Below are 23,740 nucleotides of genomic sequence, written 5' to 3' on the forward strand. Positions count from 1 at the left end.
TGCCGGCTGCTCTCCTTTCCCTCTCTCTCTCCCGCACTCTCTCTTTCCCGTCGACACCCAGTCCTCGACTTCTTTCCTGCATTCTCCACCTCTCAGTCTCTCTCTCCCTCTCATTCTTTCCCTTTTCATTCTGTTTCTCTCTCGTCGGACACTCTCCTCTACTTTTTCTCTTTCCTCCCCACTGTTCTCGTCACTCCCACTCTCCCCCACGCACTCTTTCTCTCTTTCTCTCTCTCTCTCTCTCTCTCCCTCGCTCCCTACCTCCCTCTTTATTTCTTTCTTTCTCGCTCCGGCTCCTTGTCTTTCCCGCGATCAACGCGTTCGCGCGGTAAAAGAACAAACTATCAACAAACATCAACAAATCGCTGAGGCCAGAGACACCGCGTCCCCGTCGATTCGGCTGCGACCTCTTTTTGGAAATTTTTCGAATTCGAACGAGAAGAGGGTGATCCTCCGGAGCTCCGCGAGGTCTGCGGACTAAAGAACCAAAATGACGCCGGGACGGCGTTCGATGGCGGCAGATTGGTTCTCGCCGCCTCCCATCGAGGACCCGTGGCGCAGCCGATCGAATTCTTCTCGACGATATTACGCCTCGAATACAAGAATGCCAGGATCGGGAGCGTCAACGATTCGTCGATCCTCCACGCCGCAGTAATTCATTGTCCTACTTATCATTTTCACGAGCCTGTAGCTTATTTCGACTAACTCGCCGCCCACGCTTCTGTTCTCCAGAACCCGATTGAACACTTGGTGGATATAATCCGTTCTGCGCTTGTGCCGCCGGACGAGTCCGGTGTATCGTTTCGGTTCCCCGGACGCCGTTTCGAGGACCGTTTGGCCAGCCGTCGCATTATTAGCGTTCCGTCGACGTTGTTCCGGTCGCGATACCGAACCGTTTCCGGAAGGGACTGGTGCTGGGAGCCGAGTAATCGATTTAAAATAGATATGCAGAGTTTCCAAAGGCGAGATAGCTTCCACGATGCAGTATCTGGCGAGTAGAGTGGCGAATTTATGGTCGGATCGCGGGACTCGTCCGGTGTTGCGCACAGAACCGTGACTTGTCGCCCCAAACGGCCGATTAAAGCTGCGTGTACACTCGCAATAGGTCCTGAAGCTTACGGAAACCTCTGGAATATTCGGTTCTTTTTATTTACTGTTAGTTCGTTGCACGAAGAAATTTGTTAGTTCTCCTCGAAACGCGATTCTTTGCCGATCGCCGTGTTGCGTTTTCCCGGGCTACGCGCGAACGGACGTGGAATTAGCGTCGCGTGTATTGACTTAAGATTACGAGAACTAGCTTCTGTTGTTCCGCCATGACGCAGAGAAAATGTAATCCAGATTGCGTGTTGCAAACAATCATAAATATTCTTTTTATTTCTCTCTTCGCTTCGCTGGAAATGAATTCGAATCGGTAATAATATTAATAATAATAGTAATAATAATTAATAATAATAATAATAATTAATAATAATAATGATAATAATAATTAATAATAATAATAATAATAATAATAATTAATAGATAATAATAATAATACGACTTTATTGCTATATTTAATCGCTACTAGAACTAAACGTATTTACTACTAGAATTAATCATGGCTGTCCGACGGTGAATCGTTTAAATAGTTTTCGACTAATTGCACTCCGCACGTTCACGTTGACTTTCGCTTCTGTTCTCGACGTTTCTGCTCGATCGATCATCGATCGCGTAACTCGCGGCTGATCATCACGTTCGAGCCATCGGCGAATACTTCTGAAAAATCTGTTTTGGTACGTTCGGAGGACTCTGCTCGAAGCGACAGAGCGCGGCGGGAAGGAACACCGCTTCGGAAAAGAAAAAAAAATTACAGTTCCCCATTACTACCCTATTTACAGTTTTCTCGAATTCTATCACAATCAGGTTTTCCCTTTGCTCCCCTTCGGCAAACGATCGCGCGCCGGCTCCGCGAAGGTGTACCCTTTGCAAGAGCCGCCAAACCGACGATTATGTATGCTCGCATTCTCGACCAAAAAGTCCACCAAACAATCGACCAGGACCAGGAGCTTGCGTCCAGTGTACACGCAGCTTCGTAAACGAAAAACACACAGCGATCCCAATTTACCTATTCTCCACACTTATTTCTCGCTAGAACGAACACTGTCACTCCTGATATCGGATATACGTGTGTGTTGGAGAGTGTATGCGCGTGTCTGTGTGTACGTGTACATGTATGAATATACAATCCTGTGACTCAGGAGAGGAAAAGACAATTGTCTCCTATCTCAACACGTTTGTTCCCCCCGTTCCCGATTTCTCTTTTCCTCTTTCCCTCGCTCATTCTTTCTCTCTTTCTCTCTCTCTCTCTCTCTCGCTCTTTCTCTCTATTTCTCTTTCTCTCAAACTCTTTAAGCAGGTCAAACGAATCATTCCGATAATCTCGATTACAGGGCGCTCCACGTGCACCAGAATGCAAAAGAGAAAAGAAAAGAAAGAAACGTCGCGTGTCTCCTTCGTTCAGTTCGTCGAGTCACATGTACATGCGATAATATAATAAAAATACAAATAATAATAATATTAATAATAATATTAATAATAATAATAATAATAAAAATAATGATAGTAATTATTATAGTTTTATATATATATATATATATAATATTCTGTATGTATATATATATATAATATATATATATATAGAATTTCTATGTACACAATGGTAGCCAATGAATTATTACACCGCTCGGCTTAATGGCTCGTTTGGATCCCCGTTCGTAACGTGTCGAGCTCATAGAAAACATCACATAGATACGCTAGAGACCAACAATGTCCTAAAAAAATTTCGACTCTCTTTCTCCCTTTCTCTCTCTCTCATTCTCCCGAGCCTCTCGCTTCCCATCTCTAAACCGGCGTCGCGTGTTTCGTTTCGCGAGCTAATTAATTACAGGCTCGCGCGACGTCTAAAACGATTCAACTAAGACCCTTTCCCCCGATTACCTCTCGCACCTTTAACGTACATGATCATTCTCACGCTCTCTCTCTCCCATTTTTTTTTTCCTCCATTCTCGTCGATCGAATCGATCGATCGAACGATCTCTTTCGAAAAAAAAATTGGCAGCCTATATAAACAACGAAAGAAAGAAGACAAATGAAGAAGGAACGGAAACGTTCCGGTTCTCGCCTACTATCCCTTACTTTACAGCGACGATCGTCGATAATAAGAAAGTACTATAAGTGGTGGTAGTAGTAGTAGCAATAGTACTACTAATAGTAGTAGTAGCAGTAGTAGCAGTAGTAGTAGTGGTAGTAGTAGTAGTAGTGGTAGTAGTAGTAGCAGTAGTAGTAATAGTAGTAGCAGTAGTAGTAATAGTAGTAGTAGTAGTGGTAGTAGTAGTAATAGTAGTAGTAGTGGTAATAGTAGTAGTAATAGTAGCGGTAGCAATGAATAGTAGCAGTTCACCTTACCATCTAGGGCGAATATCTTTAAAATGTAGCAACTCTTCTGCGGTAATAAAAGTAAAAAGAAATGTCTGTGTGTGTGTGTGTGTGTTTGTGTCCTCGGTGTTACAATCGGATAGTCGCAAAAAAAGGTGGGGAATGGTGAATTCGCAGCATCCCCCGCCTCGTGTCCTCTAATCCTAAGAATTGATCTGTTTCCCGGTGTATCGGCGTTCCGTGTGTGTGTGTGTGTGTATCAATGTGTCCGCGCTCAACCTACACTTCGTTCGCGATATAAGAAATGGTACCTGGTACTATGTATTGTATACAAACGCGATTTCTTTTTCTTTTTTTCAGTCGGTGATGCGGCGACCCTCTGCGCCGCGTCGATTTTCTACTCCTCCCACCCGGAAAAAAACCACCCTTGCCTGTTGTTCTCCCCCTAGTCGTCATATCCCCCGTTCGCATCGAAACGCTTTTGCACTGTTGCTCGGTTGATCTCTCTCTCTCTCTCTCTCTCTCTCTCTCTCACACTCTCACACTCACTCTCGTCCGGTGTCGATTGGTTGTTCCTCGGTTTCCCTGCTTATTATACCCTTCTTGCCGCAAGAAAATTAAAAGAATGGAGTCGAACCAGTCGCGCGTCGCTCATTCTCTCTCCGGCCACGCAGGGCCCGCTCTCTCTCTCTCTCTCTCTCGTTCATTCGTTTCCCAGCCATCCACCTCGGCGTGATATAGTAGAAACAGTATTTTCCTCTACGTGTAGAATCTTATCGGTTAATTAACGCGCGTCTCGGCCGCTGCGCCACCGGAAACGCGCGCCCCCTCCGTCCGCGAAGGCGGGAGAGAGACGCGGTCCCTTCGTCTTCGCGGGAACCCCTCGAGTTCCCCACTCGAGGGGGCTTGTGGTCTCGGTAGGTTCTCACCCGTCGTTTCCCGGTCGACGGTCACCCGGCTAGACGAGGTATGCTAGTCCTGCGTGCGGCGTGTTAAGAAAAATAGTCGCTAAATCGGTAAGTAAAATAGTGTCGCGGCCCGTGCGGACCCCTCTGAAAACCGAGCCTCGCGGGTCACCCCGCGACGGTCACCCCGTAGGGCCTGTCATTTGTTCGAACGAGCTTCTACCCTCGGGAAAACGGTTCGCGCAGTGTGCACGCGATGACATTTGACATTGGCCGCTGCGGATCTACTCTCGCGAGAGTGTACAGGACACTGAATCGATCTAGACTCTGGCGGATTCGTACGGGTAAGGTGGTCGCTCGCGGGAGCAGAGCGACCCTGTCGGCAACAGCCTCTGCGCGAGACAGTCCGTTCGAAATAGTCACATGAGAGAAGGCGAAGCTATCGTCGCGAGATCTACGATCGTCCCGAGCGGGAAATCGATCCTTTCGAGTCTAGGGAAATCCGCGAGAGAGAGACGAAGAGGGTGTGTTCCCCGTCGGTCGGCCGATGCTGAGGAGGGCGAGCAGCAGGATCGCGTTTTCAGAGGTGATACGGCAACACGGCCTGGGTAGTCGAGCCCTATTCATTCTCCTGTAAAAATAAACTTTTCGCGCTGCTGCGTGTCGTTTCTCAGTTCTGCGAGCTACGATTCCCGGCGAGCGGAAACGAGGGGTGAGCGTTTTAGCGGGCGTTCGTTGTTCCCGTTGGCGCAACGTGGCGAGGCCGTCGCGGCGGCGCGTGTCCGTCGATCCATCGTCGATCGTCCGATCGGAGACGAAGTGGCGAGTCTCTTCATGGTTCCCGCGACACGGCGGCTCACTTCGGCACGCGGTAGTAACGGAGAACCAGGTAGCCGAGGGTGCGGAATATCACCAGGAACGCGAGCAGAACGGCCGTGTTCGCCCAGAGAGGAAGACCGGAACCCCTGCCCCCTTGGCTCTCCAAGATGGCCGACACCGGGATCGTGGTGGCGTTCCTGCACTCCGGAAACTTGCTTGGCTGCGAGCATCTGTCGTTGGACAAACGAGACGGTCAATCGGGCACGTGGACAACGAGCGCGCGGTGCTCTCGGCGATCTCACGATTGCTATGATAGCGTGGCTCTCGGCGTCGGGTCCGATCGGAAAACCATGGGAGAGCGACCCCGTAATTTCGGATTCGTCTGATCGAGTCGCGCGAACCTCGGCTAAACCGATTAACGGCGTCGAACCTTCGCGCGATCCCGCGCGGTTCCGTTCGGACAGTTTCGAGAGGTCGATAGCGCACTGAATAATGCATGGAGCCTGTCGCGGTCCGGGTTCATCCACTATTTAAACGGGGCGCTCTCTCCTCTCGCGCAATTAGCCGGGCGCGCATTTTTATTCAATTAGCCCGATCAGCCTCCGGAGAATTGAATTCCGTTCGATCCGGACAGTTTCCGATATCGCCGTATGCAAATTTCAACGATCCGAAAACTCGCTCGCTCTCGCTTCGGGTTACCGTCTACTCCCAGTTAATCGATCGTTTTCCATCGTTTTCGATCGTTATTCGATCGTCCAGCGAGCGAACCGCGGGAAATGTTTACCGGTTCACTTTCGTTTCGAGATCGTTAACTAGGAGAGCGTATGTCCGGGACGTCGGAACCCGGCTAAATATAGTTATCCGGCATCTTCGTAGTCCGGTTAATCGTTTAACCGTCCGCGACCAAGTTCGCGGTTTTTAACGAAAATCCCGAGACACGCGAGAACGATACGGATCGGATCGTGAAAGTCCGGCCGCGGTTGTTCGGATCGGTAGAACGACCGTTTCGACCGATTAGCAGGTTCCGAGTATCAAAAGTTTCTTTCTGGTTTTCGGGGATGTAATAGAGCGGCGCACGCGAGACACGGCGCGCGCATAGATTGGCATCGGTTATGGTTAATCTACTTACGTGATCGGCTCGCCGACGCCGAATTCCAGGATTTGCATGTTCTGATAGGCGTAGTGCACCATGCTCGCGTATCTGGCCCACGCGAGCCACGGCGGAACCGCTGTCGCCAAATAGCCGCCGAGTAGCTGTGTGGCGAGCGTGTACAGCGCTGACGCTGTTATGCTCACCTGCAGGTCCAGGCAGCAGGCGCCGACGAAGAATCCCACGCTCTGCGAACAAGACCGTCCGTTTCCCTTTTTAATCCGCCGGTACAAACGCGGCGCGATCGGCCATTTTTCCCGGAATCGAGAACTTTCGATTAACGGAACCGCGACGTCGACTTCTGAGTCGAAAGGTCTGGCAAAAGTCGATTCTTAAAAATTTAACGTAGCTCATAAATATCAAATATCTACCGTATAACGTAGTTAAATGTAAGAAGAGCAATATGTTAACTTCCATTTTTCAATTATATTTTTATAAAGCGGAGTCCTTCGTTGAAAGTTTGGAAATTTTGTTTCAAGCAATTTCTGAAATATTTTCAGACGATTTACTATATTTTAAAAGAATATAAAGTTAAACATCGTGTTTTATAATTATTTGGATTATTTAAATAATGTTAAATATTTGATAAATATCTAGAATTTATACATTATTACACGGTCTACTACAAGGGTGGATTTTACTTCCTCAACACCCGTTTAATTAAAAGCGGTAAACTTACTAAAAAAAAAATAGAAGATTCGAGCTTTGAAATATTTAATTTCTCATCAAACTGTACAAATAGTGGAAAACTAATAGCAGTACGAATATTGAAAGATATATTAGATGAAGCGTGTCCGGCTTTCCGGGTCAAGCGCCTCACCGTGCGTCGCGTCGTCGTTTTTCATCGCTTTTCATTTTACTGACACGTTCGATTTAGCGCTTTTCGTCACGCTAATCCTGTCCCGCTTTTATTTTCCATATTCTAGATACCAGAGGACCAAATCATATTACCCAAATATTATATTACTGAAATTACATCACTATTTAACTAATTTCCAAGCAACTTAAAAATCGCGTGCAAAATTCTTCTCCGGCGATCGAATTGTACCGAATTTTCGATGCCATTTCCGGACGACGGTTCGCCTCGATAAACTAGCTCGCGGGATAGACGTTAACGGGAATGACTAAATGGGCGACGGTCGCGTTCGCGAGGGCCGTTAACGGGCTCCGTCGCGACCCTCCGGTTCGTCGACGCTTTCGAACCGATCCCGCCGCGTTTGGCGACAGTGCACGGCGTTGTCTTGTGAAACACGCGAGAGTTATTCATTCCCGTCAATAGGCAGGTAGGTGGTTTTGAAAGTAAATCGCGACCGCCTTTCATGCAGCAATGACTTACTGTTTGACCGTAGGTGGACAGTGTCCGAGGGCCGGAGACGGAAGAGAGAAGGTGAAGGGAAAAAGACGGAGAAAGATCGGACAAGCGAAACGGGAGTACCGAATTCTGCCGATTAATAATAATAATTTCGCCACCGGCGAGACACGAAGCTTTTTTGCTGGAAAAAGATTTTTCAACTTCTTCGATCAAACGAGTTCGAAGGAAACAATTTTTGGTGAAAACAATTGAAGGGAACCTCTGTCACAGGAACGGCGCGTTTCTGCGTTTATTTAGGGTGCGCGAGGCGAAATGAATTTTCGCGAACGAAAAGGACAATGCGGATTCGACGGGACGGCCGGGGGAAAAAACTTTCACTTCCGCCGCATCGGGTCGAAAGCGGTGAAACCGGAGGATATAAAGCTGGCCGTGTTCACGGAGGCATGTCGATTAACGCGCGCAGTCGTAAACGCGCGGACGGGCCGCGCTCGCGGAGATCCATCTTATCCGAAACAAAGACGTTAGGGAACTATTATTGGCTGCGTTTCACCGACTAGAAGCAGTTTTGCTTAATTTTATTGCGAGAGGAAGTCGTAAAGGTCTACGCGTGCAGTTCCACGCGAATAATCAGTGTCCTGGATCCGCTGGGAACGTTGACTCCGTCGAACGATCGTGCGCGCGCCGCGATGCGCTCGGACCGCTTAAACTTTACTTTAAGGGTCCAGAGATTTTTCCGAGTTTTACAAGTATTCGTATAAATTTTATCGAGAGAAGACGAAAAATTCAAGTTCGAAGGCGCGGAGATCTTTTGTTCAAAAGTTACACGCGTTTAAAATTGACGCAGATCAACCCTAACCCCTAAAGATAAGCCGTGCTTATATATCGATACTTATGCCGCCATCTAGCGGATTTTCTGAGCAGTTTTTTTTATATCTGTTCTATTATAAAGTAGCCATTTATGGGAAGCTCGAAGTTCGTCAACTTTAAACGCGTATAACTTTTGTACCAATGATTTCTGCGCCTTGGAACTTGAATCTTTCGTTTTCTTTCAACAAAATCTGTGGAAATACATAAAAAAAGAAATAAAAATCTCTGGACCCTTAAAGTAAATTTAAGCCCTCGAATCAACTTAAACACGCTCAAATCAGTAGACTGAACTCTTAAGCTCATTTCAATGTCTATAGCAAAGAATTTAAAGAACTCACGATCGATGTTTATTAGTTAAACATTGCTGCGAGTCAGAAGTGGCTACGCAGGCCCAGAAATTGCCCGGTTAACCGTTCTACGTCGTTGATCGTTCTCGCAGTAAGAATGAACAAAAATCGGCTTACCTGCGCGACAACGGTGTTCAGCAAAAGGAACGCCAGCAGGGTGACGAAAACTGCCGGACTGTGGAAGCCCAACATCGGGTAACTAATGACATGGTAGACCGCGGGCAGGGTAATCGTAAGCGGTAGCTCGCCGACCATTTTCGCCAGGTAATAGGCCGAGAGCCGATACGATCCCGACAATCGCTCCTTGTTGATTACCTCGCGTTCAGGAGGAACTGGAACCAGAAGTCGACCGTGTCACTTTTAAACGACACTGAAAATTGAGCTCGTGTCGGGTTTAATAACATCCCCTCGGCGTTTATTCATCCCGTTTCAGTTCGCTCTATTCGCGCCCTTTATTAAGTCCTCGATTTTTCGCTCGTTACTTCATTACCTAGAGACTAGCAGCTGTTACCGGAACGTGGACGGATTGCAAAAGGCTTTTCGTTCGTTGATGTACTGTTCTTTCTTACAAAGGTAACAGTTTGAATATTTCACATATAAATAATCATTAATGTGTGGATGTTAGGCGGTTTAATTTTGAAATGAATTTAGGAACGTCGATGTGTTAATTTCAGTTTCTTAAAATTATTAAAGGAATAGTTTCTAATTAGAGCAACGTTAATTGCAATTGATACGCATACAATTTTTATTTTTAAAAAACTTTATTTATATATTTCTATGTATTCTTTTCTAAAAACAGTTCTTCGATTTCGTCGATATATGTAAATTTATCCTCATGTGCTGCGATCAATTCCATCAAATGTGTTAATCAGCACTTTTCTTTCTTAATCATTTCCTTGATAGAACAATATTCTTTTCTTGTATATTTCTCATATGCTTGTGTACTTTTTTAAATTATTTTTAACTTACTCCTGTTCGATAATAGAGGAACAAAATCTTGTGTCGATTTATTAGAAATTATTATTCTGTATCATGCGATGTTATTTTTATCTATATCATACACTATCTATCATCGATTTTATTACACGTTACTTAGTCGTCCCATATTATCCATAAAATCTTCTTCCGAATCATTACACCAGAGTTCGGTACGATCTATGTTAACGATTGCGCAACCCTTTCAGCTCCTTATCTATCCAGAGGTATCGCGAGGATGCTCCGTTCGAAAACGGGCCTGTCCCCCGAAAAGTTATCGAAGTGAAAGGATCGAAAGAAAGGACGCCTAAACTCTTGTTTCAAAGCTGCGGGAGAACCGTGGCCGGGTCTATTCGAGTCCGACGCGTACCGTCTCTCGTTTTCTTACGGGGGATAAGTGACGGCCACTGTAAAACGTCGAAGGTAGCGAGCGGCTAGTCCGCCAGCGGCGAACTTCTATGCCTAAGTTATGCGACTCCTAAAATAGTCGGGGAGGCGAACGGCCATTAACTTTTCCTGTTTTATCGTTTACTGCCCTTTGTTCGAGGCGATCTGTCACCTCTATCCGGCCCGGCTACTCTCCTCTCTCGACCGTGTCTGTGTCTCTGTGTGTGTGTGTGTGTCTACCTTCGGCTCGTCCGTCCCGTCCGTTTCGTTTCGTTTTCCTCCGCCGATACCGATCTTTATCGGAGACCCCTCTTGCTCTCATTGGTCATATCACTGCTTATTTATCGTGCCGGATCTTCCCCATCTGCCTTCTGATATTTATCGCCGCGCTCGGCTCGCCTCTAAAATTCCCTCGTCGCGTCTGCTCCGCCTCGGCTGTTGTATTTTTAACGCGAAACCAATTGTTATGTAACACCCGTGGTTAGTACATGTTGATCGATTTTCATTCAAATTTCGAAAGTCGTTTTCTTTTTTTTTGGTATAATGAGTAGTTTTAATGTTGGTTGGATTTTTAGGAAACGAAAGAATTGAACCAGTGTTTAATACTATCGTAGTATATGTTCGAAATTATTACTTTTATAATATTTAAAAATTACTGGGTTAAATAAATTAAATAAATCAAATAAATTAGATAAAGTAGATAAATCGAATAAATTAAATAAAGTAGACAAATCAAATAAAATAAATAAACGGCTGAAATGATTAATTTTACCTTTCTAGCTTCGGTATCATTAATTAAATTACTTTGGTTTTGGCCGAATCTTTCTAGTGAATTTTCGAAACTTGTGTCAACGGAAACATTTTATCGTCGACGAACAAGAGCGTTGTACATGTGAAGTTTCCAAGACGAACCCGTTTTCTAGGGGCTCGTCGAATCTACGCCGATTATGCTGAAAATCGATGTCCGATTCGGCGGGCGGCTCGGGAATCTGCGATCCGCCGAGTGGCTTCACAGTCTGATTCCCCGTCAGAAATTCGTCACGCTCGTTTTGCACGGTCGTCGTCGACAAAAGGGCCACCAATTACCGGGCGCGAGCGACGTCGCGCAGTGGGTCACGGCGCGACCTACATACTAACATTCTTGATTGACCGTTCCTTCAGGTCCTTTGCAAATCTTGGCAATAAAAAAAAACGGGCATCGTTGAATAGCCGATTCAGCGCGTCACGCCGTTTGTGGCTCAATTAACCAATCTACTTTCATCTGGTTCTCGGTTGGTTTGTTGCGCAACGAGCCCGCCACCTGACAACGAGAACCCGTGTTTTGCATCCCACTGCGTGCGCGCCGGCCTACGTTGTTTGTTGTTCGCGCGAACCGTGTCTAATTGCCCCGAACGAGCCATTAGGCGTCGGACATTTTCTTGGCGGCTCCGTTTTTCGGACGGATCGAGCTCCGCGCAGCGAAACCGCCGACCGAGAGATGGCGACGCGCCCTTTTTTAATCGAAAGTGACGCGATTGTTATATCCTCTATAGCTAGACTGTGTTTTGTATCTGTATGGATATTTATTTATATCGATGATACTATTGCCGGACAAGCGAATCATTGTACAGCCCAACATTGTACTGTCTAAACAGGATTTTTAGAATTTCGATCCTTCTTCTAGCTCAACTACCCCTTTTATGTCAAGCAGTTGGGTGCTTCGTCTCATCGACTCGCAACGTTCACTTTTAATTTATTGTTCCTTATCTAAAATCATTTCTCTTTGTAAATGAATAAATACTGTCATCCTAATCTGCCTAATTTAAACATAAAATGCCCATTTCGATTTAATTAAAAATGGCGGAGCTGTCGCGTTTCAACCAAGCGAACAGATTCCATTTTTGACCTTACCGAGCACAATAGCAAATGTCACTGGTAAATGCCAGCATGATACAGTTTTGGGGAATGGCAGATAGGACGACTTACAACTGGAGAGTGTGCCGAAGTGTGCGAACAGCATCCAGTACGTGGTGCTGAAGAACATCCAGCCTTGGATGTCGTGGAGGGCCGCCTCGGTTCTGGGAAGCCTCAGCCAGAGCAGGCCGGCCAGCAAACCGAGGGCTATCGTTTGCAGCCAATTCAGACGAGACAGCATCCGTGGCCGTGCTTCTTGAAAGTTTCGTTCTGATAATACCTGGAATCACGGAACATTAATTTTCTCTCAATCTCGATCGCGACAATGTTCGCGTACGGAGTTGCATGTTCTCTGCGGCAAGAAACGCGTTCGTTGAAAAGGATTGTACAAGGTGTTTTAAAAATTACTTGTAATAGGAAAATGACGGGTTTCTGAGGTCATTTGGAGAAATTTCTTCCTTAGCAGGAATTTAATCCGTGGCTTCGTTTAAGAGTTATTGAATGAAAAACAGTGACCAATGAGACGCGAGCTCTGCTGGCGCGGGGAAGTCGAGCCAATGAGCGGAACTGGGTATCTTCCACTGGAGTGGCTAGCAGCAGACGAGCTCGCGCCTTATTGGTCACTGTTTTTCGTTAATAACTCATGAACGATGCGTCGGAGAAAATTGCTGTAAAGGAGAAAGTTATTTAAAATGACTTCAGGGACACCATCGTTTTGGTTAAAGGCGACTTTTGGGATATCCTATAGAATACTCCAACGCTTCAGCGAAACTGCGAATTAAAATTAAAAACTAGAATTAAAAAAGGGAACGCCTGGAAGAAAGCGTGGACCGCGTAGTCGCTCGATATCGAATTCCCGTCAAGTTCGTAGCCAGGTTTAATTGTATCGTATCAGAGTTAATTAACACGTTCGCCGTCGTAATATCACGCGACCTCTTATAACCCAGAGTCTGGTTACCGGTGACGTAATCCTGCATGATTAGGAGCGAGCGCAACGAAATTGGCTCTTATATATCTGCCGAGCCGATGAATATTTAAATCTGGAAATCGATCGATCGGATTCTAGGAGAACGTAACATTGAAGCCGATTCAAACCTTGTAGAATTGCCAGCCGATTACCATTCGTGTCTCGTTAAGTCTGCCGGCGGCGGCCAGTTTTTGGTACGATCGCCGGCATCGAACGGAACGACCGGGGCGAAAGCGTCGCGATCCACGAGGGCCGGTCCCCGTTCGATTAATTAATCTCGTTAGGCGGCCTATATTAAGATGGCGCTTGATCAGCGGCGACACACGAGCGCGTTGCTAATTGCACGCTCATAATGATAGAAATGCTGCCCCCGTGCCGCGACAATGTCACAATTGCAAGGTTGCCCGCTACACCTCTTTGGCGCAGCTCAATTATATCAGGCGGCCGTGAGGAAATAGAACGCAAAGTTTCACAATGCTGGCTTTCGAAGGCCTCTTTAAATTACAACTATATACGCGCGTCATTTAACCGTGAAGAACGGAGAGGAAGAACTTGACATCGTTAATTACTCAATTACCGGCGACGATCCGATGGATCCATCGATCCGGGACTACGAAGCCAGTCGAACGTGCCCGGCGATGCTAATCTCGGGTCGGAAACCGAGACGCGTCTTCCGGTTGGTCCACCATTGCAAAAGAATCTATGCTATTCCTCGAAAATCGAGCGACTTTGTTTCAATTTTCGCGAACCATTGGGCGCCGCCATATTGGATACGCGACGCTCGATTTTTGTCATCCATCCAAAGTCGTTAGAATTATTTAATAATTGATTGCTTTCATTTACGGAACACCTAGACACTTAAAAAATAATAACGCGCTCCGAAACTTAGTATTTTTTATGACCGCTGTTGTCCTTCATTCGACGATTATGTCAGATATCAGAGAGGTGTTTTTCGATTCTTCCGCTCTTATGCTAATGGTAAGGTTTACAAAATCTGCTACTAATTTATCAACTTCGATTTTGATCAGTATCTTAAATTATACAGCATCTTAAATTTTTATATTTTACATACATTATTTTCTTTTTATCTTTTTTCTTGCTTGAATACTTTTAAACGTATGCTGTATATGTAAATACTTTCTTATATCGTATACTAAAGAGCATCAACCAGTTGACTAAACTATTATTATTACTGTTATTATCATTATTATTGTTATTACCAGCGATCAATAAATCGTCTCAAAAAACTAACCAAAGCCATCCTTTACCATCTAAAAGAGTAGCAGACTTTTCTACAGAAGCTTTCGTAACTTCGGACTTCGAATTTCGTCCCACGAGCGAAAGGAATTCTAAGACGTCGTCGTCGCGACACCTTCAAGTCGTCAAAACGACGGCGATGCCGAAGGAAAAATAGTTTCCGCGGGATCGGTGCCCCGAATCGAAGAAAGAAAATCGGTCTGTCGTCCGGCGAGAAAGAGGGCCGCGCGAACCGCGCGGAGAGGAGAACTAGGTCGCGTTTACACGATTCGCCATATCCGGATAATTACTGCGACACCGGTACGCTCGTTCGTTGGAAATACGAATGCGCCATGCCGCTCGCGTCTCACTTTTCCACGGCGGAATCGTTTTTCGCGAAAGAACAAAAAAAGAAAATTCACGCGTCGATCGATCGACGCGGAAAGTGTTTCGCCGTTTTCCGTATACGCGGCGGCGGCGGCGGCGGCGGCGTCTCGCCTTGTTACGAGGCGCTGTGAAAATCCCTCGATCATTTAACCGAGAGCCTCGATGGCTGCTGAATTTTCCGTCAGGTCAACCAACGTTCGGAGCATCGACCGTATCATTATTTTAATCCAATTGTTCTACGCATTACGGTTCTCGCGGTGATATGCATTTAACCCCTTGCCATACTTTAACGAGCCTAACTCGTCACGGAGGTTTCTGGTAAGAACCTGTTCGGTATGACTGTTAGTTCGTTGGTTGAAGTTGGTATGAAATTTTGTTCTATAGTCGACAATTTTGTCTTTGGTTTTTCCTACCTAAATCTGATGTTAAAGGCTTTAATATTAAATTCTAATAAAATGTAACGTAAAAATTTAATTATCGATTTCTGATAATTATTGTATATAGTGTACAAAATTATAGACTGCTGTATAAGCCTCGCACGGATCAAGGCAATGATAATAAATAAATAAATCAATAAATAAATATTCAAGTATTCAAGTTAAGAAATTATTGCGATCGGAACACTTTTAGACCGTCATAACTATAAAGAAAACGATCCGGCAAGGTTGTAAGAAATTATCCGGAATATTCGTAACTGTTCAGAATTGTTCAGAATTTATTTTATCTGCTTCGAAATATTTTTTAAAGGGGTATACGTAATGAAACGGGGCCGTGTAAAAAGCACGAGTCGGGTGGACACTCATAGGTCCATTTACAACAACGAGATTATTGCGAAGCGGCGGAGTGGTTTCTCGAAATTGAAATTAATACGAGGAGCGATAAACGACGAGTCGTCTAGAGCATTGCACTCTCGTGATTTTTAATTCGATCCGATTAATCCCCCGTGCGGGAGCATCGCCGGGCCGGCGCGCGGCGGATGAGGAAATTGCTTAATCAAATTTTCAAACGGGTTGGAAATTGCGACCGCCCGGGCCCCGATTGTCCGCGGGTCGTACGGAAATTACGTTCTTACAAAAGGGAGGCCCCCCTCCCTCCCTCCCTACCTACCTACCGCGAAACAGAGCGCAGCACCTCAGACGGAACGAACCTGGCGAGAGCCAACCGTGTCGCACCGCCTTGAAAGTTATCTGGAATGCATTACCGTGTCTCAGATAAACGTCGAGCGTTAATACGAATTTAATGCGAGCATTAAACTTGAATCCTGATGTCATTTCCATTTCCCCGCGGTATTATCCGCTCCCGCATACCAGACCACTCATCTAAATTTTGCATATTACCGTTTGCATGCTCTATTAATCCTGCACGCAATCGAACTTTTCGATCTCGCCTTCGGCCGGCTTCCAATGCTCCTTGACTGCGACCGTCGCGAGGAAAACTCAACATGGCCGACGCGAGAATTTCCGTCGGTCTACCAATCCGTCCGAATCTTGATCCCGATTCTTCACCGTAGAAAGAAAAAATACTCGACCAGCGAATCGAAAGGCTTCTAAAATCCGACGTTCTCTGCGTAACAATTCAAGATGGCGGACGAGGTAAAAATTTCAGTGCCACAACGCGACGATTCCTCCAATAAGAAATTTCCCATTGGTCGATGCAATCGATGCTTGAAGTCTACGTATTTGTGATTCTTTAGACCAGCTCGAAGAATCGTCGTTCAGAGATTCAAGATGGAGGACAACATGGGAATAGCAGATTTCAGTTCCGAGCAATTTCTTAGCGAAGAAAGACCACCGTCGCAGATTGGCTGATACTCTCTGTAGATCTTCCATCGAAAAGAATGGGAGATCCGTGGTCTGCAACCTTTCTACCGACTCCGGATTGCTTCCGGCGCAAGTGCACGAGATGGCGGACGCCGCGGATCGAACATGCTCGTCCGTAGAATATATCGTATTTATGATTTCCCCGGACGAAATTATGCGGTTACAGGGTCGGCGGAGACAGGAGACAGAAAGAACAATATTTCCGTTTTTAGTGTCGTTGCTCAGACGAAGGACCGAGATTGGAGGCTGCGGCTCTATTTCACGGAATACGAACGTCGTTTCCTGCGGACCGCGATTGACAAAATCTTCGTGCTTGCTGCTTCAGAAAATATTTCGTGTTTTGGCGAACCGATTCTGTTATTCGATTGCTCGACGAGACGTGGTCACCTGTTCGCGGGAAATAACGGACCGTTCCGGGACGGCCATCTTCCTCCGCGTTATTTTTCCAATCGATCGAGCGCCCGAGGAGTGGACAGGCATAGGAACCCTAACATCTTTCCGCGCTGTATAAACTCCGGCCGAGTGTTTGCACGGCAAATATTGTTGGAACGTACGTCGGGGGTAGGATCGTTCCTGAAGGCTCGTCCTCGACAAATGTCGATCGCGAAGAATTCAAGTCTGCTACGGGTCTTGGAACTATGGAACAAATTGACTCGCGATCCGACGCGCAATGGAAATCGGAAAAGTGTACACGCTGCGGCCGGAGCGACAGCGACCGTACGCTTACTACATCCGCTCGTTCTGCATTCATAATTAATTTACGGTATTAACGTACAATTACCGGCGCGCGTAACCTTAAGAAAGTGTAATGGATTTCGATTATTGTGCGCGAACCGCGGACACGTTTATGCTAAGTCGCCTCTCCGCAGATTCCTGGCTATGAAATGCGGTCTTGCAACTCTTTCTGTGCCGATCGGCTCTGAGGCCGGCCTCGTGATTGTTTGTAAATAGAAGTTTCCCTGTAATAACTGGCCGGCGACGGATCGTGCAACTCACTTTGAATTGCGACCAGAAACTGGTGGGCCACTGCCAGGCGTAATCCTCGTCGGCGGAACTGGCGCTGCTGCTGGTATGGCTTTGCGTGTCCAGCCAGAGAGTGCGGCCCTCGTCTTCTTTCACTGAAATTCGTTCGTTCGATCAGCAACGGTCTATATTCGAAAATGCATCGACCTCTTGCAGTATAACCAGTCAAACTCGTGTTGAATACCTCGTATATAATGTACTAAATATTAACGAAATATTAACAATATAATTTTCTCATAAACCTATTTTAAGACTCTAGCAAATTGTATTGCCAAGGGTAAAAGAATCGAAGAAGATCAACACTCATTAAACGAATATTTGATATGCGTTTGTACTTTCTCTATAACTTAATTTTTCTGATCAATATTAATGGTAAGAAATAGAATTTAACATTATAAATTTCAGACACGTGAAACATTATATCTAGTAATTATTACCAGCATATCTTCCAAAATATAATTTCAACTAATAATTCTCTACACCATAACTTGAATAATTATCTTCAATATATGCTTTTCTATTTTTTATAACGTGAAATTAATCTTGAAATATTATATCATACAAATAACAATGTTTAATTAATTACTTCCAATACTTTTATATATATATTTTTGTTCAAGTCTAATCTGTAGGACGGTATCTCGTCGAGATAATTGAAAGGACGCGAAGGAAAAAACAGAGTCGAGAACGGCGTCAAGAGAATGTTTGTTTCCGCGGACAGCGTGAATTATGAAGCTCGGCGGGTTTGGTCGCGAGGTACGCGCAAAGTTAATACCATTGTGGCTGATGTGGTGCTCGTGATAATGGATGAGATGGTCGCAGAGCGGATGCTGGCTGGGATTATATTCCGTGCGAAGTTCCGGCGGGCAGTCCGGTCCCTGTCTCGCGTTCCTCGCCGCGGCCACGATCCGTTCCCGAACCTCCTCCGGCCCCTTTATTTGCTCCACTGAAACAATGGGGTTGCAAAAATATTTCACTCTGCCGGCCAGCCACGTTTAATCATCCACGACCCTCACGGCTATCAGATTTTTCCATAGAAATACTTCCAACCAGCGTGGAACCTTTATTCGTTCAATTTCGCCAATTACTTTGGTCGATTTTTGTATGTCTTGAGATACGCTTAACCCTCGACGACTTTCGCGAATTAGATTGCTATCTCGTATTTGTATTTATAACATTGACGTTACCGATACTTTATAAAAGTATAATGTAACTTTGACACTACCGATATTTTATAAAAGCATAATATAACTTTGACCCTACCGATACTTTATAAAAGTATGATATAATTTTGACACTATCGGTACTTTTTAAATAAAATATATAATTATAAAAAGTTGTGTAATAAATATTATATTATACTTTGAATTTATTTATGTAGTACCTTGAGGGTTAAACGAGGAATCGTACGATTATCTCCTTCAATTTTATAAGACGCTTTGCTCGTTTTTGATCATCGAGAACATTTTCGTGGCAAAGTGATCAATCTTTAAGCTATTAATAGTAAACCTATCAATCACTAAAAGTAATTGGCGTGTGTTGCGTCTAACGATGACAAGATTGGCTATATTTAGATGTCTTTCACTATTTTAAGATATTGCTTGAATCAATTTTAAAAGAGTCCTTACAATTTTAATATATATAAAATGAAAAAGTGTGCAAACGATTATTTTTTGACTGTCTCGGTAGACTTAGAATTAACCCTTTGCAATCGCATTAAGTTTATACATGAAATAATAATACATAATATCTAAGTTTAAGTAGGAAAAAAAAATAAATAAAACTTATAAATTTTTTTTGAAGTTGAGATATATGTAACACGATAATGTTTTAATTTTATCTAAAAATAAAAGAAATAAATAGCTACGGTGGTCGAGAGTTGACTTAAAACTGCAAACGATTAAAAGGTGTCCGAATGTTTTGTTCAACTGCTTAACCATTTGCCAAAAATGCTTTATCCATCGTCTCGACTCGGCTCCGCGCGTTATATCCGTCGAATGATGATCAGCTTACGTATAAAGTCGGCCGGGTTGTAATGCGGCAGCAACGTCAGCCCTATCGTGGAGAAAAACCTGCCGATATTCGAGGTCTGACCGTAGTACGCCACCTGTCCCCGGCTCAGCAGAAGCAGCTTGTTGAAGCTGTGGAACATCCTGGAACTAGGCTGGTGCACCGTCACCACGATGCTCTTGCCCTCTTGCTCCGCGTATTTCTTCAGTCGTGAAATCAACGCCTGTGCTGAATGCGAGTCCAGCCCGCTGGTCGGCTCCTGGGGGACGACAGCATACAAATTAATCTCATTTCGCTAGCAGACCATGCCACGAATAACTGAATATCCGCCGACAATGAGGACAGAATCCCTCGTGCTTCGAGGCATTCTCGATTCTTCGCGGTGCCGGGTCGCAGGTGCGCGCGATGCGAACTTCATCGAGCGAATTTTGATACTCGTGGCAGACGACCGTTTTTCCGAGACACGCCAGAATCCCGAGCGTGCACCGTTGAACATTCTGGTGCCGCGCCAGTGACAATAAAAGTACAAAATCGGAACAGCTTGTTTCACGATTGATAAAATTAGAGACGACAAGCTTTATTGCGGCCGTTAAGTGTTATACTGCCGAACGGGGACGTCGTTGCACTTGAGGAAAATGTTTCCTTAATATTTTTAATAGGTGACAGCGTTACTTCTTAATTTATGTTTCTCACATTACTTTTTTCTAATTAAAGAATATTGACGAAATTAATTTCTTTCTGAAAGCAGATTAACCGGACTTGGTTGGTATTAAAAGGGTGAACTTTGCAACCCCTTTGCATCTTGTAGATTCGAACTAGCTTTAATTTATTTAAAAGATTGTATTAAAAATTGAGCTTTAAGTGTGATGAAAAAATTACGTCACTCTTGCACGACTCCACTAAGTGTTAAGAAAATAATAGTCGAAGTTTGCGTTTCGAGAGAGAGAGAAACTTGAAATTTTTCTGTTCGTTTAAAATTCGGGGGCGCATTGTCCAAGGGGAATGGACACGTTGCCGACGTCGAAAGACAACCGTCGAGTGCAATTAAATAGCTTACGTCGAGCAACATCAGCGACGGATTGGTGAGCAGCTCGCAGGCTATGCTCGTCCTCTTCTTCTCGCCGCCGGATAATCCCCGTTTCGTGTAATCTCCGATAACTGAAAAATAAAAACGCGATCTCCCATTAACGAAACGGACCGATAATTCCGCGTAATCGACGCGCCTCGAACCCGTAGGCCGGTCGTTCTTGAAATAATAAATGAGAATAGAGAGAGATAGGTCGGTGGTTCCGTTCCGTTCCGTTTCGGAGCAGGTTTATGAGAAAAGGTGAGCAAGTTACGATCGCGGAAATCGTCGATCAGAATGGCAGCATCAACGAAGCGCGGCGACTGAAAGACGAAACGGCCGTTTCTTACCGGTGGAAGTCGTAAATTGTTACGGGGTCCGTGCATAAACAAATTACGGGCGAATTTACTGGCCGGACTGGAACGTCGACGAAAGTGGGACAATTTTGTGTACCGGTCTCGGATCGCGGATACTTTGATCTCCGGGATTAGAAAATGATCGCGATCGAGCGACGCGTGCTCGGGAGAAAGAATTCTCGATCGCGAAAAGGTTCGACGTTGCTTTTTACGTGCACGGTGTTAGGGTTTCGTCTGCTGCGAGATTCGGAGTCCCTTCGGCTGGCTGTTGACGTTATTTTTATAGCTTTAATAAAATGGCAATAACGTTTAATCGCACGTTTAAATATTTACTACGATGTTACCCTTAATTTCACAATACTTTATCTATCAATTCGACACTTTTCAGGATATTTTAAAATATTTCGATGGTCGCGTGTCTTTTACCGAAGTTAAAATTGTTCTACATACTTCATAGAATTCCAAATGTAATTTCATTTATCTATTTTTACTTATTTAAAAATCATTCTATTCATTTAACGCTTTATTCTTCGGATGGTCAGAAATTTCAGGACAATTTAACTTAACAAAATTGATCTTTTTGTTGCCTCTATTACATAATATCTAATGAAAAATTGTAACCATCGCGCTAATACCTTCCATTGTATGCTCTAATATCTTTTAAAAATATTCAAATAAATAAATGCACGTGATAAAAATATCTCCAGAGGGAAAATGTCCAGAGGCGACTTCCGCAGCGTGTACATTTCGAACAACGGTGGCAGAAACCCTCCCCCCCCCCCCCCCCCCCCCCCCCCGGTTTCCTCTCGTCCGACGGACAGCCATCGGAAAATAATGCCCGGCGTCCGAGCCGTCGTACTTTTGTCACCGACTGTATGCGCGCCGCGTCTGGCGTGGCCCACCCTCCGTCGAACCGATCCACCTCCCGAAACTCGAACGGCCGAGAAACAGTTAAACAGGAAGTCGGCTCGAAAGTTTCGGCGGTCGATGCACACGGGAGAAGAGTGTAAAAAAAAAAAAGAAAAAACCAGAAAAAAAGGCCGACGCGAACGGATGGAAACTGCGGGGCTCGCCCCCGATCGATAGTCGCGCCGGCGGCGGCGTTGGTAACGAGCTTCCTGGCTGAACAAACCTACTCCATATTAACAATAATACCGCGACGCTTTGTTGAGCCTGGCCGGCAGCGCGGACACGACCCTTTCGAAGCGATGCGGTTGCATTATTATGCATTTTCGAAACGCTTCCTGCCACTTCGAACGAGCTTTCCGGCTGGACAAGTCCGCTCCGTATTAACCACCGGCATGCGTAAAGAGGTGGGATCAGGAAACTGTCCGCGGTGTTTCAAATATGTATTTCCGTTCTCTAAAAGTGTTCGTCTATAAATTTCTCTTATCCCAGCGGGTATCCGGATGTATTGTTTCAACGGTGTTGCGTGAATAAATACACGTCGACCGGAACAAATAATATTTATAGCAGTGAACACTTATATGGCAGGGTCGAGAATAAAAACGCGAGAGAATTAAAGACATTCGCGAAGCATTCGTGAGACTAAACTAGAAACTCTCGTCGATTGAAAATAATATCGGTCAACAAATCGGGGCATACTTTACCAGTTTTTAGTAACAACCTATTTTTAGACGATTGATTGTCTATAATAAGAAGTTGGCGATACAGTTTCACAGTCAAAGAAATCGATCGCTATTCTCCGAACGGTTCATTTTTGAAATCCTACGTAATTAATTGAACTGGAAATGTCGATCAACTTCGGTAAATTAGTTTGTTTCGGTAAAAGAGAATCGTTAATTAATCGTCTGACCATCGGTCGGAATTAAAGCGTGTCTAATTGTTAATTGCAATTCCCGACTAAGCCGGAGATTCAACAGATAATCGGGATTAACGTTGTAAAGGGTGAGGACAATAGTTGTTAATTAAAATTTCAGTCGACCGAAATACTCACTGGTGTCTTGGCAGCCGACGAGGTCGAGGACCTCGATGATATGATCCACGCACTGCATCTTCTGGGAGTGCGAGAACGTGTCCGGAAGCCTGAGCCTCGCCTGGTACTGGAACCGAAGAAAACAAAAACACGATAAAGTCGCGGTGGCGAAAAAGCGATCCCGCCGATGATCGGCGGGATCTGGACGCGTCGGCGTCGAACCGGTAGATCGGTATCGTTTTTCGGCCGCCATTAACCCGGCCCGGCCCGAGACACGTCCCGGCCCCGTTTACGCATCGAACGGTAACGTAAGCAAAAGCCGGCGCGCCGCTGCATTTCCGTTTCGTAACATCCACAGCCCACTTCGCGTCTATTATTACCATCTGACACGTATCCTCGGGGATGCACCGGCCCCACGCTCGTAATCGTGATCGTTAAATCAATTACGATAACGCGGCCGGTGCCGGAGATTAAGCCGAGGGGGGGAGGGGGGGGGCGGGGGGGCATCCCGCCTTGCCGCGATTACACCCTGCTCCGGGACCGGATCTGTTTTCGGCCGGCCCCCCCGGGTGTCTCGCGGATCGGCCTGACCCCTTTCCGGAAACCGATCTCGCCGTACGGTGCATAATGCCTGCACCGGTCCCGATGCAGCCGCTCGTTTTCATCCGGAAACGATTAACCCCCTGCCCGACCATCTCTTTCGACCTTCTCTCCCCTGAACGTTGCCGCCAGCGGCCACCTTTCGACTAATTCACTTTATATCCTCGTACCTTTCCATTCACCAACTGTTATTCGGAAAATTATTCCGAACTCTTCGACTACTGCGTTTCGGATTTGAAAATTAATTTTTCCGACATGCACCTTTCTCTG

The 23,740-nt window shown here is 45.4% G+C and overlaps 1 protein-coding gene across 2 annotated transcripts in view; it reads right to left on the bottom strand.

Annotated features, from left to right (window-relative positions):
- Positions 1 to 1,021: 1,021 nt before the first annotated feature.
- E23 (ABC transporter G family member E23) overlaps positions 1,022 to 23,740 on the bottom strand; it is a 174,600-nt gene continuing 151,881 nt past the window's right edge. For both annotated transcript variants that reach the window (XM_078188872.1, XM_078188873.1), the window contains 9 exons: positions 22,892 to 22,997; positions 20,570 to 20,670; positions 19,516 to 19,771; positions 18,278 to 18,448; positions 17,476 to 17,597; positions 12,142 to 12,349; positions 8,932 to 9,146; positions 6,268 to 6,476; positions 1,022 to 5,368 (listed from right to left, as the gene is read on the bottom strand). In XM_078188872.1, the coding sequence (XP_078044998.1) occupies positions 5,176 to 5,368; positions 6,268 to 6,476; positions 8,932 to 9,146; positions 12,142 to 12,349; positions 17,476 to 17,597; positions 18,278 to 18,448; positions 19,516 to 19,771; positions 20,570 to 20,670; positions 22,892 to 22,997 (1,581 nt within the window). In that variant the 3' untranslated portion in view covers positions 1,022 to 5,175. The remainder of the gene's footprint in view (positions 5,369 to 6,267; positions 6,477 to 8,931; positions 9,147 to 12,141; positions 12,350 to 17,475; positions 17,598 to 18,277; positions 18,449 to 19,515; positions 19,772 to 20,569; positions 20,671 to 22,891; positions 22,998 to 23,740) is intronic.

The sequence above is a fragment of the Augochlora pura genome, chromosome 8 (assembly GCF_028453695.1).
Source record: "Augochlora pura isolate Apur16 chromosome 8, APUR_v2.2.1, whole genome shotgun sequence".
Lineage (NCBI taxonomy): Eukaryota > Metazoa > Arthropoda > Insecta > Hymenoptera > Halictidae > Augochlora > Augochlora pura.